Source organism: Musca vetustissima, unplaced genomic scaffold, assembly GCF_032173495.1.
Source record: "Musca vetustissima isolate MV318-11 ecotype Yass unplaced genomic scaffold, APGP_CSIRO_Mvet_v1 utg3129, whole genome shotgun sequence".
NCBI classification, from domain to species: domain Eukaryota; kingdom Metazoa; phylum Arthropoda; class Insecta; order Diptera; family Muscidae; genus Musca; species Musca vetustissima.
This window is the reverse complement of record NW_026880550.1, coordinates 98,312-116,924: the sequence shown is the minus strand read 5'-3', so window position 1 is coordinate 116,924 and position 18,613 is coordinate 98,312. Positions and strand designations below refer to the sequence as shown.

The following is an 18,613-nucleotide window of genomic DNA, read 5'->3' as shown; positions in this document are numbered from 1 at the left end:
CTTATGTAGATGCGCGGACGTCCACAAAATTTCATTCTCTAGGGCCTATCCTGAAACATAGCCCACATTGATAATTTTTGATGGGAAATTTGAACCTAATGAAAATCCAAAAATATCAAATTACAGTCAATTCTACTAATTTCTATTATAAACATTTTTAGCACTTTTATTTGGCACTTTTTTAAATTTTTTAGCACTTTTTTAAAGTAAATCTAGCATTTTTTATCAAAAAAGCTTTGGCAAAACTGCATACAATGAATATGTATGAATTTGAAATGAGTTGTTATGAATTACAACTGAACTTTTATGAATTACAAGTGAAATGTTATAAATTTCAAATTGAATTCTTTGAATTTCAAAAGGATTTCTTTGAACGTCAAATGAAACCCTAAAAAATTCAAATGAAAATATACGAGATACAAATGAAATTCTTTAAATTTCAAATGGAATTTTTGAATTACATATGAAATGTTGTGAATTACCAACTACATTATCGCATTACAAATGAAATGTTATGAATGCTTGCAATTGAAATGTTTTGAATGACATCTGAAATAGGTATAGGCTGTTGAAAACACAGATCTATGGCGTATTTACAGTGACGTGTTCTAAAAACTTCACTAAATATGTATCTAATTACATGGTGTCTGCGTTGTCCGATTCACTAAAGTCATATTCGTACAATATCATAGGAAAATTTTTCAAATAAATCTTACCTCCCATATATCTGAAAATAGAAAAAGAAATATGGTTAGAAAATTCGTACATAGAAATATGAAAAGTGTGTATGAGTAATATTATGTTTTACATTAATAGTAGTAATTACCTTTCAACAGTAATGGATCGTTAATGTATTATTTAAAGCAGAAACTGATTTTTTTCTTATATTGTGTACATACTAATAACACATACACGAATATTTCAATAAAACATCGACATGTTGGGTGGATGTGTCAGCTATCAAGGATCTTGTGAAAACATTGCCGACTACGCCAAGGTTTGTATTGAAATTTGTCAGTATTTATAATTTGATACAATTGTATGACTTTACATTTATAATACATATTAATAATATCTGCGTTGTTTGACTATTTCAGAAATAACGAATCGATTACAATACAGTAATTTTTCTCTCGTTTCAACAATAATTTAATTAAATAATAAAAAAATGGACATTGACAAAAAAAGACTTACATAAAATACTATAGCTTGTGAATTTGTTCCCAACAAGCATTTTGCACTAAAACATTATGTGTCGCTAGGCCTTCCTACCCCACACCCACCAGTAATGATTTTCTAATAGCTTCAAACGATTTTAATGGATTTTTCTAACGGATGCTATAGAAGAAAATTGCTGGGCAAGAGCAACACCATATGCTGCCAAAACTAATTAAGGCCATTAAACTGAAGTAATAGTCGTTCGTATGCAAAGCCAATATTTTTATTTAATAAATAGAAGTTGTATAGCAAATTCCCGAAATTATGTAAAATCCGAATAGCCTAACTATTTGGCTACATGGTTAATTTAAGGCAAAAACAATGGAAAAAAGTTCAATAATGACTTTCATTCCTTAGTGTGTGTGACTCCGGAAATTTTAAAGTAGCTGTGTTGTCATTAGCATTTCATTTTAATAACTATGTAATGGCATAATTGAAGAAATTAAGAATTATTTTTGATTATTGTTACTATATGGAATGTTTCTTAAATTTTCAGATCTACACCGATTGGGCCAACTATTATCTGGAACGTGCCAAATCAAAGAAAAAAGTCACAGACTTATCTGCTGACTGTCGAGATGGCTTACTACTGGCCGAGGTGATTGAGGCGGTAACTTCATTCAAAGTGCCGGATCTCCACAAGAAACCCAAAAACCAACAGCAAATGGTAAGTAGATATTTCATAATTGTAAAAATATGGTTCGAAGTCCTTGTTTGTGCAATTAAATTAATTTGGTTTAAATGGGGTATTCATTTTGCGTTTAGACGATTATTTAATATTATTCTGGGTGAGAAGAGAAACTATTAACAAATTTGAATTTAGTAGGTCCGGATTTGGAATCGCTATCCAAAACTTCCGTCGAACGATTTAGACATATTTTAGAATATTGTGCAGTAGTGAAAGACCTGTATCACAAGAGTGGATAAAGTCAAAAAGTGACATGATTGTTGACGACAATTATGGTATGGACCCATTGACGACGATGAAAATGTTGGAAGTACTACGAATATAAACTCAAGTTGACTTCTTCATTATTTCATTTCGTTACTTCTGTTGTTTCTTTTTTATGTATTTTTCAAAGCACGTCTGTTGAAAAGGCGAACCACTAAATACACTTTACAAGTCCATGCACTTGGAGAGTATTATTTGGAGGCCTGTATATATCTTATTCATTTCGAACCTATGAATCATATATTTAGTGGACTTCTTTACCAAACAAAATGTGTGTGAGTAATTTGATTTATTGATTCGTATTTTTGTTTCGAAAAAATTTCGATGTCTACTGTTTATGACACCTAAAGAGGGCAAAATTAAATCCCCATTAAATTAATGGAATTGATCCGACAGTGTTACAACAACATGTTGATAAAAGCAATAAAGAGAAATATTCTTTTACAAACTTTGTCTCAAATTCAAAGTGAGTTTAAAACGAATCAAAAAGTTGTTTAAAACAAATAATTCGTTCTAATGGAGCATGTTCTGAGGCAAAAATAGTCCCTTAAACAATTTTGTTTTATTCACACACTTTTCAAATGCCTGGGACAGGTTTTAAAACTTTTCCCTTACAAATTGCAATTTTTTCTTTTCACAATGACGCTTTGCGAAAAAACTCGACGAAGTGGAAAAGTGTTCAAAGTCAACATTGCTTCTTTTTTTTTATAAAGACGAATGGAATGGTAGAAGAGAGAAGTAAAATCGCACTCTAAACAGTATTTTTTGTTTCGCTACTGAATAAATGCCGAACACTAATGTTTTCCTTCTTGCTATTCAAATGTTGATTCAAGAGTGCAGCCAGTCACTTTTCACAAGCCGGGGAGGAGAGGATCCTCCAAAAGCATCGATAAGGCGTGGGGCGTCAAAATGCTTTTTATGCTATGTCATCTACACTTTGTCATAAGTTTTGAAAGCAGAAGCGCAGTCGGAGGACAGAGAGTAGAGGAAAAGATTACATGAGGAATGTAACGATAAGCTTACAAGGGATTTGAATTGAAATGTGTGTTTTTAATGCAAATACAAAATAGCTATATAGATGCGCTTAAAGTCGATGTGCAGTAATTTGCTGGAATTGTATGTAATGTCGACTTACAATTTAAAATATCGATAATCCCAAACTAGAAAATCGAAATCTTGCCCTTTTCTGTACCGTGGACCCATATTTAATAAATAATAAATTTTTTACATAAATTGGCATTTAAAGAAAATATTGATATCGAAAGAATATCTTTATAAATGCAATTGTTGGAAATACACATACACAACAATAGCTTCCTCTTAGTCGGATAGTTTCATTTTGCCGGTTGAAAGGAAGAATAAAACTTCCCTTGCGAAGCTTATTTCATCTGTGTAGCTAGAAATGACTCTTGTCTGGAAGAATTCCTTTGATTTCAACATACTTAATATTGCATTATTTTTCATCCTTACCCCTCAGAAATGTTACTCTCATTGTTCCCACTCGCAAAAATCTAAGGAGAGATATGAAAAAAATTAACCGCAACAAAATATTTTTCACATTGTGTATGGGCAAAGTGAAAAAGAGAAAATTTAATTGTTTTCCATTTATGTTTCCTTAATTGCTGCAACGGGCAAAATGTGCTTCTTTTTAGGAAATATATAAACAATGGACATTGACAATATTTGGTACGAAAAAAATCAGATTCTATTGGAAAAGGTAAACTAATGCTTTGTACTGCTTAAAAATCCTGCTCACAATACGAGATCACAAGATGTTTTGGAAATATAATCATTTATTTGCATATCTAGACATATCATATTCTCCGGCTCAAATGTGATTCCTTTGTACATTGCAAATGTAAACATAATGTCAAGATTTAGGTAATGAAAAAAGGTTTTCAATTAATTGTAAAAGTGTAAATTGTATATTAAATTCACGTTTAGTTGTATATACAATCAATGAGTTTAAATTTGTATTTATTTTTTAAGCCGAAAAATTGTTTTAAATAAAAAAAAATCGGGTAATGTAGACCACTAGAAAAACAGGTTATTTTCATGGGGATTAGTTTGAAACATGGGCCCATATTAAAAACATTTCTACGAGGAGGTATTCCATCACAATCAATCAACAACCAGCCTTTTAACGTACTGGTCCACATTACCCGCTAAGTTATTTTTATTCGCAGTTTTGAGTTTTTTAAATATAATGCAATAACATTTTATAGAAAAGTATATATAATATATTTATTCTATCGAGGACATATTATTTGGAGAAAAAATGTGTTTTTTCGGTTTGTGTTTGACACGTATTGCGAAAATACGGCTTGAATAAACTGCTCTATAACCGAGCAACAAAATAACTATACACACATACACATCGCCCTCAGACGCCCTGTAGGGAAATGGACCAATTTTAAACTAATTTTAAAATAGTCACTACTAGTCCATTTATCGATTATTTTTCTTTGGACCAACTGACCATTTTTACATGGCGATGATCGCGGTAGTAGTCAGTAACTTTTCAACTGGTTACAAACTAGTTATTTTTGACCCATTTATAGTTAGATTAAAAAAATGCAGATAGTCATCGGTCTAAAAGAGATTAATTTGTATGTAGAATTTTCGAAATCACTATTAGTTGGTATATGTTAAGATAACTATTTATTAACTTGGCTAATTTGTAATTATACCAATATTGCAGTGTTTGAATCTATGAAATAACAATATATAATTTCAGTTTAGAATTCAATATATATTTTTATACATATTCATATATTCACAGTAAATTATATAAATGACTGACTTATAGTTGTTTTTTTATGCATATGTCGTGGAAGTGACGTTTTTTATAATATGCAATGCCTTTCGGAGCTCTTTCTCTGGATTCACTGGAAATGATCGCATATTCTCCGGCTCAAATGTGATAACTTTGTATATTGCAAATGTAAACAAAATGTCAAGATTTAGGTAATGAAAAAAGGTTTTCAATTAATTGTAAAAGTGTAAATTGTATATTAAATTCACGTTTAGTTGTAAATACAATCAATGAGTTTAAATTTTTATTTATTTTTAAAGCCGAAAATTTGTTTTAAATACAAAAATTTCGGGTAATGTAGACCACTAGAAAAACAGGTTATTTTCATGGGGATTAGTTTGAAACATGGGCCCATATTAAAAACATTTCTACTTTACTTTTACTCTACTTTTAACATACTGGTCCACATTACCCGCCAAGTTATTTTTATGTAGTTTTGAGTTTTTTTTTTAAATATAATGCAATAACATTTTATAGAAAAATATATATAATATATTTGGACAACAAATCTACTATGTTGTGAAAACAATTTGTTTTTATTTTTTACGGTTGGTACGCCTACAATATCACAATAAAATGGTAGTTCACATTACCCGAATATATATATAGTGGAAGTGATGCAAATGTGGTATAGGTTGGTAATGTGGTATAGTCACTTTTTTTGTAAACTGAAAATTTTAGAATAACTGAAACATGTTCTATAGTTTGCTGTTCTCAAAAAAATAAGATAGCAATGACCTGTTTAATTTATTTAAATCACGTTGAAAATCAGTACCAAAAATAAAATTTTTCATGAAATTGACTTTTTTTCGGTTGAAGTTTAAAAATATTTTTTTGTTTTACGGATGTACTTTAATCCTTATTAATAAAGCATTAAAATAATCAGTATGAACTAAAAATCAAATAATATGCGCGATTGCACCACATAATCACCAATTTGAAAAAAAAAAAACTAGACATTTCTTCAGTAAACACAAGTGTAGGTAATGTGGTATACCTTGATTTTGCATGAAAAAAGGCCAGCACTATACAAAATCTCATTACTATGTGAAATATTTGTACTCTACGAGAGTCTACCATGAATCACAGGGATGAAAAACAAAGGCTATGAGCTTTAACAACTTCTCCATACAAAAATTAAATATTGCCACGTGTAGACATTATTATATAATAAAAATTAAAGTTGCACTCAACGTATCCGTTAAAAATCTTAACAGACATAAATCTCGAGCTAATTCGCATTCATTAAAAACGATAAATTATATAATACCACATTGAAAATTATACTATACCACATTAACATCATGTGGTATACCACATTACCTGCACTTTTTTAAAATCACTTTTTATGCGATTTCTAATATTTTCTCAAATATCTCTTAAATTGCTAGAATATTATTTTCAAATTGATACATGGGAAGACAACACATATAGCATGTTAAGTGTAAATTTTCAATTTAATCGGATAAAAAATAAAAATTTGGCAATCTAAAAACAAATGGGTATACCACATTTGCATCAGCTCCTATTTATATATATATATATGATGTACAGATTATTGAATTAAAAAGGGTATATTGTATATACTTCACTTTAAATTCATTGCTTTGTGTACTTCTAGTAAAACAATAGCAAATGTAAGTAACACGTTTTTCTATTCTATCGTCGACATATTATTTGGAGAAAAAATGTGTTTTTTCAGTTTGTGTTTGACACGTATTGCGAAAATACGGCTTGAACAAAATGCTCTATAACCGAGCAACAAAATAACTATTCACACATACACATCGCCCTCAGACGCCTTATAAAGGTTGACTACAGTGAGACTATGTGTGCGACAGGAGAATCCTTTCGATTTGTTAAACAGTTCTCGTTAAGCCAGGAACTGCTTATGTATGCAAACGTTAACGTTTTCCGTAGTACAAAAAGAATGGAAATGTGTTGGAAAATAGTTGCAATTTTTTGCTGTTTTAGTAGACCTTATCATTATTATTTGACAATGAACTTGATCCTCTTCCCTTCATTCCTTCATTCCGAGACGGGAAATTGGCTTTCTTTCTAGTCCTTGCGAGCAGTTAGACTTCTAATTTCATTTTGCACTGCAGTATATGTGGAACGTGTTCAAATAGCTTGTGATTATATTGTACGAACTTATATGGGAATCACGTACAGACACTGAGAATATGTCGGTTGTTTGAAATGGATCAAAATTACAAAACTGTATTATGTTGTATATTGTATAGCAAATATTTAATTTTAAATTATCAATTTGTTATAAATATAACTAATTTTGGAAATTTCAATGAATTTAAGGCATTTTTATTATTAACTTGCGGCTGTGCTCTAAGTTAATCCCACCGTAGTAAATGTTAACGACGAAACCAACTGAATGGAAAATGAAACCGCAAATTTCATGTATTGTATTTTCCAATAAATGTTTTATACGTTTTAACAAATTGGATTGAAAATTTGTTTTGAGAATGAATGAGGTCAAAGTGATAATCTAGCAAAAGAGTGTGGAACAACAACATGAATCATGCACCTGTACAATTTTCAATCCAATGTGAATTTCAAAAATGATCTCTTGGTCCGATACAGATCTCCATCCCATTGTTATAAACAACAATGTCGTATCGACACGAATTTCCCTGAACAACAACAAAACTATACCAGGGTTGAATGACAGTTTGTGTTCGAATAAGTAGGTCCCCGGTTAATCCGTTGCCGGATAATATATTTAAAAATTGACAAACAAAATTTAGCACACATTTCTTCACTTTTCCTATTTTACTTTGAGAAACTCAGTATGAATGTGTCTACAAAATTACTCTATAAATCATTTTATCAAATATACAATCCGCATTCGACCAATATGCATTTTACGTAACACATTTATGTATGTAAACACATGCCCCAAAATTAAAATAGTTTCTGGCATATAATCTGATCTACTCGAAATATTGACCAATTGTTGGGTGGTATTTCTCATTGAAGTTAAAAGTTTAACAATTTATGTTCTTTGCCGTAAAAAGAAATCGTAAAAACTACAAACACCACCTTCATTGCCTTTTCTGCAATTGAAACAGCCGTATTCTGGAAAACATAGAAATCTACATTAGTCGATGTTTAGTTTCATCTCGAAAAAGAAATTGTTGCCCAACTTTATTGAATTGTTTTGTTTTCTGTTTGTTACTCCGAGGCGCCTGGATATTAGGTGGGGTAACAGCAGTAGAAAATTTTTAAGAATAATGTAACGAAAGTATTCTGCACTCGGCAACTTATTTTGGATTTAGAACTCACAAGCCAAAAATGAAGGTACACAAAAATTATATGTTTTATGGAACTTTAAAGCACTAACCCCACCGAATATATCCACATATGGGTATGTACACACATTTGACTGTTCAGAAAATCGGTGCGGCCAAAAATATACAAATACGAGCATGTGGAATGCTTGTTTGTGCAGATTGGGTGAATACAACTACAACAAATTACATGAACAAGCATATTGCCAGCAGCAGTACACTTGGAGCTGCCCAGATGTACAATACTTTGGCACAATTTTAACATCTCAATGGTATACCCCACAACAGTTTTGTTTCCCATTATTGCGAGTAAAATGCAACGAAACAATTTTCAGGTTGTTGCTGAATATCCAAGGGGCATTCATTATTTTAGGGAGCATTTTCCCGTTTTCTGTTTAATAAGTATCCGACATTTTCCGATTTAGAAGGATTAGCCATTTCCAAACAATAACTGATTTTGGTATACCGAGCATGGGAATCAAAACATTGACGAATGTCATACACATTGAATACCGAAGACGCCAGAATAGTACAAATCGGTGTATCAAATTTCCGGGCTATCACATTAAACGAAGATATGTAGTCCCCTGTATATGGTTATAATGTGTGAGCCATTATGATTTTTAGAAAGGCTTCCCATAAGCGAATATTAAAACTTGGATTACCGAAAACGAACAAAAAAAAAAGACTTAAAAAGAAACAACACAGCTGTGTGAACAAATAACGAAATGAGATCGAACCAACAATCATAAACAAGATCCTTTTTTACAATCGCCCACACATTAAATGGTGATGAACAAGTCCGCAGTGACATCAACAAATCAATTGTTTACACAAAAGAAAAATAAATATAAACGTCACTTAAGCGACTTTAACCGACAAACGATTTCGAAAAAGAAAGAAGTAAACAAACATGATTCACTACACAGATACACATTTCGTTCCGAACCCAGTTGGTCCCCAGTGCAATTCAAATTGTAGCCTGCAATCGGATATTTCATGGTACACAATGTGAAAAGACCGGTAAATAGGTTCGGGAACTACTCTGTACCAAATATGTTTCATTTCGGATATTGTATTCTACAAAATATTTATATTTTATTTAAATGTGTACCAAGTAAATATGAGTTTGGTGTAACAGGGTTGTCATGTTACAAGTATGTCCGAAATAAATATTTAGAATTAAAAAGAATTAAATTCGAACACTTTTGCACGTATTAGAAAAATCAATATATTAAGCGATTTTTAATAGTTTGTCCCCAATGTTTGATCTTTTTTAACATTGAATGTGTTAAAAATTCACTTGGAATTTTGTTACATTCCTCTTGTGTTCTTTGCCAGAGTTCATAAATATTCTTTGGTGCTCTTTCATACACGGTCAGTCTCATATTTAAAAGCGCTATTAATTTTCGATAGGATAAAGCTACGGGGTTTTGTGTTGGTCATTTAAGCAATTACAATTTTTGGTTAGAAAACAAATTTCTAACAATTTTCGAGGTCTGCTTAGGACCTATAACTTGTTGAAATTTGAACTCTTCCTAGGGATATTCAGTTTCTCCACATTTTCTAACAAATTGGTTTAAAGTAGATTGAGCTAATCGTCCTTTTTCACTTTACCTTCTATATTAATAAGAATTATACCTTTTATCATGACGATCCACCGTGTAAAACACGTCCAAACCATCAAACATTCCCCGCAATGTCGTCCAGTTTGATTTACTTAATGTCGCTCATTAAACTTCCAATACGCCGAGCATTGGCGTCAGTTAAAAATCTTGAGCGACCAGATATAAAACATTTCGGTACTATATGTCGTCTTTGCTTTCAAAATCTCAATACCGATCAGATAAAATGTGTATATGCTTATTTATCAGATCAAAGTCTTCAGTGTTGTGCCTTGCAAGATTATAATCCAAAACTGAAAAAATACACAGAGGAGACATATTTTTCTAAAATTGCAATTGCAACAGAAATTGTCTACTCCAGATTACATTTCGGAGTAAATGATAACATTTTTGAATAAACTATTACTATTATTTTAGCCCACATGGCAACCCTTAGTCCAGCGGGCGGAACATTCGGAAACGAAACAAACTGATACAAATAAAAACTGCTGTACACATACCAACATACAACTACGATCGCCACAGAAAACAGCTGTTTGTAGCTGCATGCTTGTGTGTCGAAGAACAAGAGCCGGCTGACTGACTGGCAAACAAGTTATAAACATTCTACGCACAGTCTTCCATTAGTTTTCATTGTTTCAACCAACTGTTGACATCGAACGGCGCGGCTGCTAACGAACATCCGTGTATAAATAATCTACGACGAATTTTCGTATTTTGTTCGATCCGCCAAATTCAAATCGTTGAAGAAACCATCCAAATTTTTGTTCAAAAACACAGTGAAATAATTTTCAATGTTTTTTGTGGTGTCTTGCAAACAAAAAGTCGTATTGAAGCCAATAAAACCATTTTAATTAAGTAATCTGTTGTTTTTGATTGTTCGGAAATCTCAAGCCCGTCTATGGGCTCACGGTCCTCTAGCGGATTTATATTTACTTACACATTTATTATTGCAGCTCGAGTATCTGTACAATCTCAATTGAAGTTAAATTATAAAATATGCAAAAAATGTGAGATGAGTTCATTCATGATTGGCGAGCAGTCAACTCAGCGGCTTGGTCATTTTCCTTGCCTGTTTATGACTGCTAAAAATAGTTCAACTACAGCACACTCCTCTGTGGATATTCCAGAGAGTTAATGTCTACTCGTATGCCATAAATCATTAGAAACGAAAATTGTCTTTAATTATTCTATTAACAAACACATGCAAATATGAAAAACAAACACAACGACAAATTATGAGCCAGGCATGCAGAGTGCCAGAGTACTACAGTGAGTTTCTCAAGTATTTCTGTTCATTACACAAGTGTTGAATTTGACTTTTATGTTTAAGCTTAAAGAAAATATTAGTTAATGCTCCGCAAAAATAAATAAGAAGCAAAAACGTGTTAAAGTGTTCCGACAACAAGAAAAACGGTTTAAGCAAAACCAAGAGGTTGTGGTGTTCAAACATCAAATCAATCTGGGTCAAGTGCTGGTCGCTCTCAGGTAAGTAGGCACGAAAAAAGCCATCATATATTCCATTGAGGAAATATCAACAAGCAATGGTGAATACAAATAAAACTATGAATCGGTGTTAGTATCATCTTTGATCTTGTGTAATTGTAGTCACCATCAATTAATAATATTTTGATAAATCGGTTGAAGTAACGATGTGGAGTTGTAATGTTTTTACTTTAAATATTATACATTCATAAACCTAGGCTTTAAAACGTTGAGAATCTAATAGTACGTTTACACTGTACCGGATTTCGTCAACCCAGTCGGTTTAAATTGTCAATTCCATTGTATATATGTCAAATAAATCCTTATAAAGTAGGTTAACCTGGTAAAAAGTTCTTATGTAATTGTCGCTTAAGTGTTGAACAAACTGCAATATTTTAGAAGTTATTTACAATACTATGAACGAGCGAGTAATTGACTGGAAATATGGCATACATACAAATACATATATCATAACAATGTTAAATATCCCTTATTCAAAAGACAACAGATGTTTTTTTCTGTCTTCCTCTTTTGGCCTATCGTCACATTTGTCACTCATTGTTAGCTGCATTGTTGATCAGAGAAATATCCTATTTTAGTTTTTAAACTAATTCACCATAATAGTAACAATAACAACAAACTTATTTACGAGAGGGAGACACATTTGTCAATTTCAACACCTAAACAAAGCTGGTGATTCGTGCAGGCAGGAAAACGCTCACGCTAAACTACCTTTTGACATCATCACTAATCAGCCTACCAGCCAGCCAGCTAGCAAACCAACAGTGAACGGAGCAGACAAATTATTTGTCCTTTGTTATTCGTCGCCAAAGTGATAAAGTCAAACAACAACAACAACAAAACTAAAAGTAGAAGGGAGAAAAATACAATCGACACAGTCATACAACCAAACACGCCCAAAAGAAACAAAAAAAATGACAATAAAGATAATGACGATACTAAGGATAACAACATCTTGTGTGTGTATACAGGGTAACATGTGGTGTTCTGCCACAATATAAAAAGTAACAGCCTACACAGCTCGCTGAAGTCATCTTAAAGGAATAAAATAACAGTGATTTCGAATAGGAAAAGAACCGCATGTCCCATTGCCATTTGGTGATGTTCAGTTATTCTTATTCCCATATTTCATTCTACCTATTGGCAGAACATTTCGATCATTTCCTTGTGAACCTCAATCTCATTTTTACACACACTTTCTTTATTCCTTGGCACATGTCTCGCTCTAAACACCCTTTCTTCGCTTCAAGCACTTACCTACCGCAGCGCATTTCCCATTAAAATTCATGGGTTTTACTTTCGCTCAGTTACGCTGTCACATCACAAGGCTAATTGCTTTGGTAAGTTTCGTACTGAATAATAGAGGAACTATTTATTTTCATTCATTAATTTTTCATTCACAAGTATTGAATAAATCGTTCTTGCATTGCTGGACATGATGTCTCAACTGCCCCCTATTTGTGCGTCTCGTCTCTTCGAGGGTCATGATTATTCCATTATCATAATTTCATCGTAATTTGTCTCACTCTCGTCGACGTGGACCCTCCATATATCAAAACTCACAATTGTTCCATTGGCATAACGTTGTTGTTAGAATAATAACTGCTTAATTTACAAGATGAATTTCCATCAATCTTTTTCTTCGCTGTCGAACTTCTTCGGCGTTGGGAAGAAAATTGTGTTCGTTTGACTTGTTTATTGTTTCTCTTTCGTAATAATAAATATGTTCTGTTGTTGTTGTTGTTGCTGTTATAACTTATGATGTGACCACACTATGGCTATGATTATTAACAAGTGACAGCTGTCAATTATAAAAACAAAATATGAATTGAATGTTCAGTTCGCCGAAGATTGAAAGAGTCACACGAAAATTGAATGCGATGTGGGTGGTCGCGACACGCTGGGAAAAAGGCGGGAATTTAGGGGGTTATGTGGTGATAAAATCTTTCACATTTTACAAAACAAATATTGAAAATAATGTAGGTTAAAAGAAAACCATTAGTAGGGACTTTAAGGATTTGTCTTTCTTAAATAGTTATCAACTCTGAATGCACGTTTCCAATGAAGGTAAATTATTATGAAATTTTATGTAATCTTCTATGACTCAACATTTCGTCGTTTATAAAAAAGTAAAAGTTAAATTATAGGAATAATTTCTCAAGACTTCAGGAAACTATTATCCTATAACCAGTCTTCAGATAACATAATTCAGCTAACTTCATATGAGAATATATTTAAATTTGTTGACTTAATTTATACATAACAATGAAATTGATTAATCATTTTCTTACAAACATAGCTGGCAAAATAGTCGAAGTTTATCTGTTTTATTATTTATTTATTTATTTTTTTTTTTTTTTGTAACCAGATGGAGCGTAAGAGTAGCGGCATTCAAAGATCTATAAACCTTCCACAAAAGTGAGATTAGGGACTTCAGAAATACATTTATCCAATGGGAGGTGGAAAAAGTGTAACTTATATTTCTTTTCTTTTCAACTGGAAAACAACAAATTCTAAACGTCTTTATTTTGTAATAAAAATATTTAATGTACAAAATTTTACTACTAGAGTAAAAATGGAAAATAGGTTGGCCCAACATTCAAAAATTATTATTGCCAATATGTGTTTGTATTGACCACCATTCAATAGTAACACGTCCATTTAATTGTCTGTGATAAGCAATAATAAAGGCAATACAGGCACTTAGGAAATATATACAACATATGCGTTTAGCCAATTGACATAATTCTTTGACAATTAAATATGGGCATTAATATGGCCAACGTTTTTTTCACACTGAACTAAAAAGGCGGGCGACAGGCAATAAAAAGTCTTCAAGGTGTCCAATTCAATAGAAATTTATCAATTGCATTGGCTAAAGAACATGGCCAAATTATGCATTCCATTCTAAAAATTTACAATTTGCCAATTGTTGAAGCAATCATGATCGTAACCTGATAAGCAAACCAATGGCCATTGACGCTTTCACCTATATATTTAAGTACAGTCAAATTCTAAACAAAATTTGAGCGATTTATCCAAATTCCAAAATTTCATATACTCCTTTTCATAACTTTTACAAATCTATTCCACGCTATCAAATCTAATTAAAAGCATCCCTATTTTTTTTCCAACAACAAAATGTTAAATAAATATTTAGCGTTTTATTAAAATTGGTCCTTTCGAATAATCAGAAAATGCAAAGCAATTAAGAAATGGATCTCACAGAACCCACACAGGCATTGATCCTCGCTGTCGTTTATCATAAACACAATAACTTAATTTGTAACTTCGTATATTTCCTCTAAGGCTTTGTTTTGTTTTTTCACACCATCGCCACAAAACTAAAACTTTATTGGACCAAGGAGGTGATGGTGCGCTTATCCGTGCGAAAATGACAACAACACTTCAAATGTCATTCTGTCTGTGAGGTCTTCTGAGAGCCCAGAGCTTGTTTATTTGATAGTTGGTTGGTGGTCAAAGTTGTGATTTTTGTTGTTTTAATGACACCTTTTTCATGGGGTGGCCAATTAAGTCCCCCGATTAAACACAATTTCGTTTTGCTTGATATACAAACAAAACATGTTGTTTATCTCAGAAGGAAGAAAGGTTTGGTAAACTCAACTACTTAACCGCAGAGACGTTTAGCAATGAAATTAATAAATAAAATAAAAAATGAGATTAAAGCTCTACAAAGAACACGTTCACATGCACACCACTGGGCATGTGATACACACCAAGAACCGTTTCGCAATAATTAACGTTTAGCGATTTTGTTATGGACCTAGCGTCTTTGGGCGAAGCTGACCACCGGTTGATCGATTCGTCGGCTTCATTCATGTTTGAATAACCGACCTTGCAAAGTTTCTATTTTTTGCAACTCTCTGCATACACCCATGGTAAACGATGTTGCTCAAATGAAATCCGAAAACAAACAATCGATGTATATTCGTATGGTCGCGAATGAGTCATACCATTCACACAGTGGATTCACTTGAAGCTATCTTGCCTGTATACGGTGTGGTTCACATCAAATGAAGGCTGTGGGGAGATCTCTTTGTTTCCTACTTCAAAGAAGTCGTTCAGTGTTACTTAAAACCACAAAAAAAACTTAAAACTTATATTCAAAATGTTCGTTATCAAGACGCAGTTTCATTGTATAATGTGTATGTGTGTGTGTGTATCATTTACATAACTTCAACTCTATTTTGCATTCAAACATCTGATCCATCCAATAGAACATGTGGAGGAGGACCATTTTGCGAGTGATGTTGGTTGGTGACGTTACTCAAATATGAAATATTACTGATGTGGCGTCGTTGCCTCCCAAGAACACAACGAACCCTAAATCGACAAAATACGGGTGTTCCTCCACCCGCAGAGTTGGTTGATCATTTCCATTGTCGACTGAAAACTGTTAAAGCTTGTAACTTCAGCGCACGCACGCGGGCGTTGAAAAATCATCCAACAGCGATACCAAAATAAAGTTTGGCAGCAGAAACAGACACAGACGTTGCACCATCTTAAGGCTGCTCATGTACACCGCACCTATAAAGATGTCTAATTAGGCCGCACATTGCTGTTGAAATAACAATTTGAATATAAAAAGTAAACACCAACAACTACAGCAACAAGAACGGTGAAATGCGCTGGCTACAATTGGCGGATACGACGCCACATGTTTGCCTCTCAAAATTGTGGGGTTAAAATTAAGCGATTCGCTGACGTGAGCAGTAGCGATGAATTTCTTCACTCCACTGGATGGCAGCCAGCAAATGGCCGGTGGTCGTCCAAGTGAACTCAAATGAATTACGAATTACGTTGTTGAACAAATATTTCCGTTTTCAGTTTTTGTCCATTTCGTCGTGGAAATGAACCCAATGAAATTGTTGCTGTTCGCTTGCGACACTGCCGATGCTGGCAATGTTACACTGTGTGGGGAGATGTCAGTCTATTATCTGAGTTGGCTTGATCGTTTTTTTTTCTGAATATATGTCCGTACATTAAACTCATTGAAATTTCCAAGAAACATTTTACAAAATAATATACAATTGAATTGAGTGTACTCGTCGTCCGTCGTAAGACATACATATGTATGCGCATATATGCTTATCTTAACGTAAATTGTGTTTAGAATGAATCAACATTGGAGCCATAGCTGTCATAAAATGAGCGCACACCAAAATGACACACATACACACCTGTCCAACACAACGTCAATATTGTGCACACCCATGTGTGTTGCACTGCTGCAGTACAACAACAATAATCGTAGCATATTCCTTTTTTAATAGCATCAACTACAGATGACACTCTTGGAATTCAAATTTGACATAATAATTTGATAAACGTAATTACATCTTTTTCGCAATTTGCGCAAAATACGTTACAGCAGAGCTCCTAGTGAAGGAACAAAAACCAAATATATGGCATACAAATTTCAATAGATGACTCCTTCAGGCCACACTGTGTGTTACAATTTCATGGTTAAGGGTGCTGCCTTAGGTGAAGGCAATATAAAAATGATTCAATACAACGACTCAGAATATTCAATATATTAAGAAATATATCAAGGAAATGTGATATTTCTAGTATCGCATATTATTGTAATATATCACTGTGGGAGTGGAAAATGTCTATTGGAGTTGAAAGACCTTGGGAATTTATGAAAAATCAGATGGAAAAATTCGTCACAGATTAAAGTTCGGAGATTATACTTGAAGATATAGCTTCATATCTTCTTTGTTTGTACCTATAGAATGTATTATTTACGATTACATTTCTTCACTAAAATCGAATTTGACATTTTTTGGTACAACATTTCGTCCTACTAACTCTATTTCGGTGCAAAAACACCCGATTTTTCCGCACCTGGTATATTATAAAACTAGTCGATTCTTGAATGTTCTGCAACGAAGCTTAAGAGAAGAGCTGTTAGATTTCAATGTTGGAAAATGCCAACCTTATACTTTCTTATTAGCAAAATATATTTGGGGAAAAAATTAATTGAACATTTTGTGTAGTGTTTTTTGTCACGCCTAATTTTGGTTTTTGAGGTTTATCTGTACCGCATGCTTCTCGAGAATCAACGTGTAGGTGTTTTGGGTTAAAACAATATTTGAATCTTCTTGTGACGGGGAAATTTGGAGCGAGTTTGTTTGTTCATATCCACCATTTTAAAAGATCTAAATGTGTATCTAATGTCGCATTTCCTTTGACACATACTTATAGTTTGTTTTAGGCGTTTTCCACTGTTCTGACAATACAGTGGCAAATGGAAATGGATATGTGAACGGGTATAAGTGCTAATGGTGGTGGAACCAATTCTGTTCTTCAATTGCCGTCGATGCCTGTTTAATGACATGTAACTGGAGATGTTCCTTACAGGTAAATCGAAATGTCATTGGCATAGCTGACTTTGTAAAACTGCCTTAAAATTTAATGACTTTCTATCAAGTTGATGATTCATGAGATTGTTCTCGTACGCTCTAAAGACCGAACGTGCCAACGGAATTTCATGTTCAATGATTCAACAAATTTTCTAAAAGGCCGCTTCCAACAATTTTAGATAGAGCCACAAAAATGTTTAATAATTATTTTTTTTTCTTTTCGCAATTCACTTTTTTGTGATATTCCCACAAGTACTCACCTTTTCGAAGGTGTGTCTTGTCGCCTCGCATTTGTGGTTGCCTTTTACCCACCACCGCAAGCTTCCCTATTCGATTAGTTTGCTTAAATATCTGCAAACAGCTAATTTGCCAAAATTTTGTAGATAGTTTGCTACAAACACTCAGCCACAACGTTGTGAGACTTGCACCGTAACATTAGGCTTGGCCACTGACTACTACTTTAAAACTAAAATGTCACAAATTGGCAACGATCTGGCACACGAGCAGAAGTGAGAGTCAGGAACCGGGTGCGTTGATGGGGGGAATGCTGCCAAATGGCCATGTTGTTGTGGTTGGCCCATAATGAGGACAATTGTTAATTGAATTTCTGTTCCAACAGTCATGTATGTCGTTTCGGACAACATAACATTGTGTTGTCCAAAAGTTCATACCCCAAAAACATACTCGGGTATATTGTTTTTCTATTGGAGACATACAAAATGGTTAGAATTTTGCAAAGTTAACAATCGAACCTCCGGTACCCAGATTTCATGTCGGACAACCTCGCGTTGAGAAAGGGTAGA

At 33.2% G+C, this 18,613-nt stretch overlaps 1 protein-coding gene across 1 annotated transcript in view; it reads left to right on the top strand.

The window, feature by feature from the left end:
- The first annotated feature begins 915 nt into the window (after positions 1-915).
- The window catches only part of LOC133326230 (protein sickie), an 82,119-nt gene continuing 64,421 nt past the window's right edge, over positions 916-18,613 (top strand). The window contains exons 1-2 of the mRNA XM_061534911.1: positions 916-997; positions 1,715-1,885. Of these exons, the coding sequence (XP_061390895.1) occupies positions 938-997; positions 1,715-1,885 (231 nt within the window). The 5' untranslated portion in view covers positions 916-937. The remainder of the gene's footprint in view (positions 998-1,714; positions 1,886-18,613) is intronic.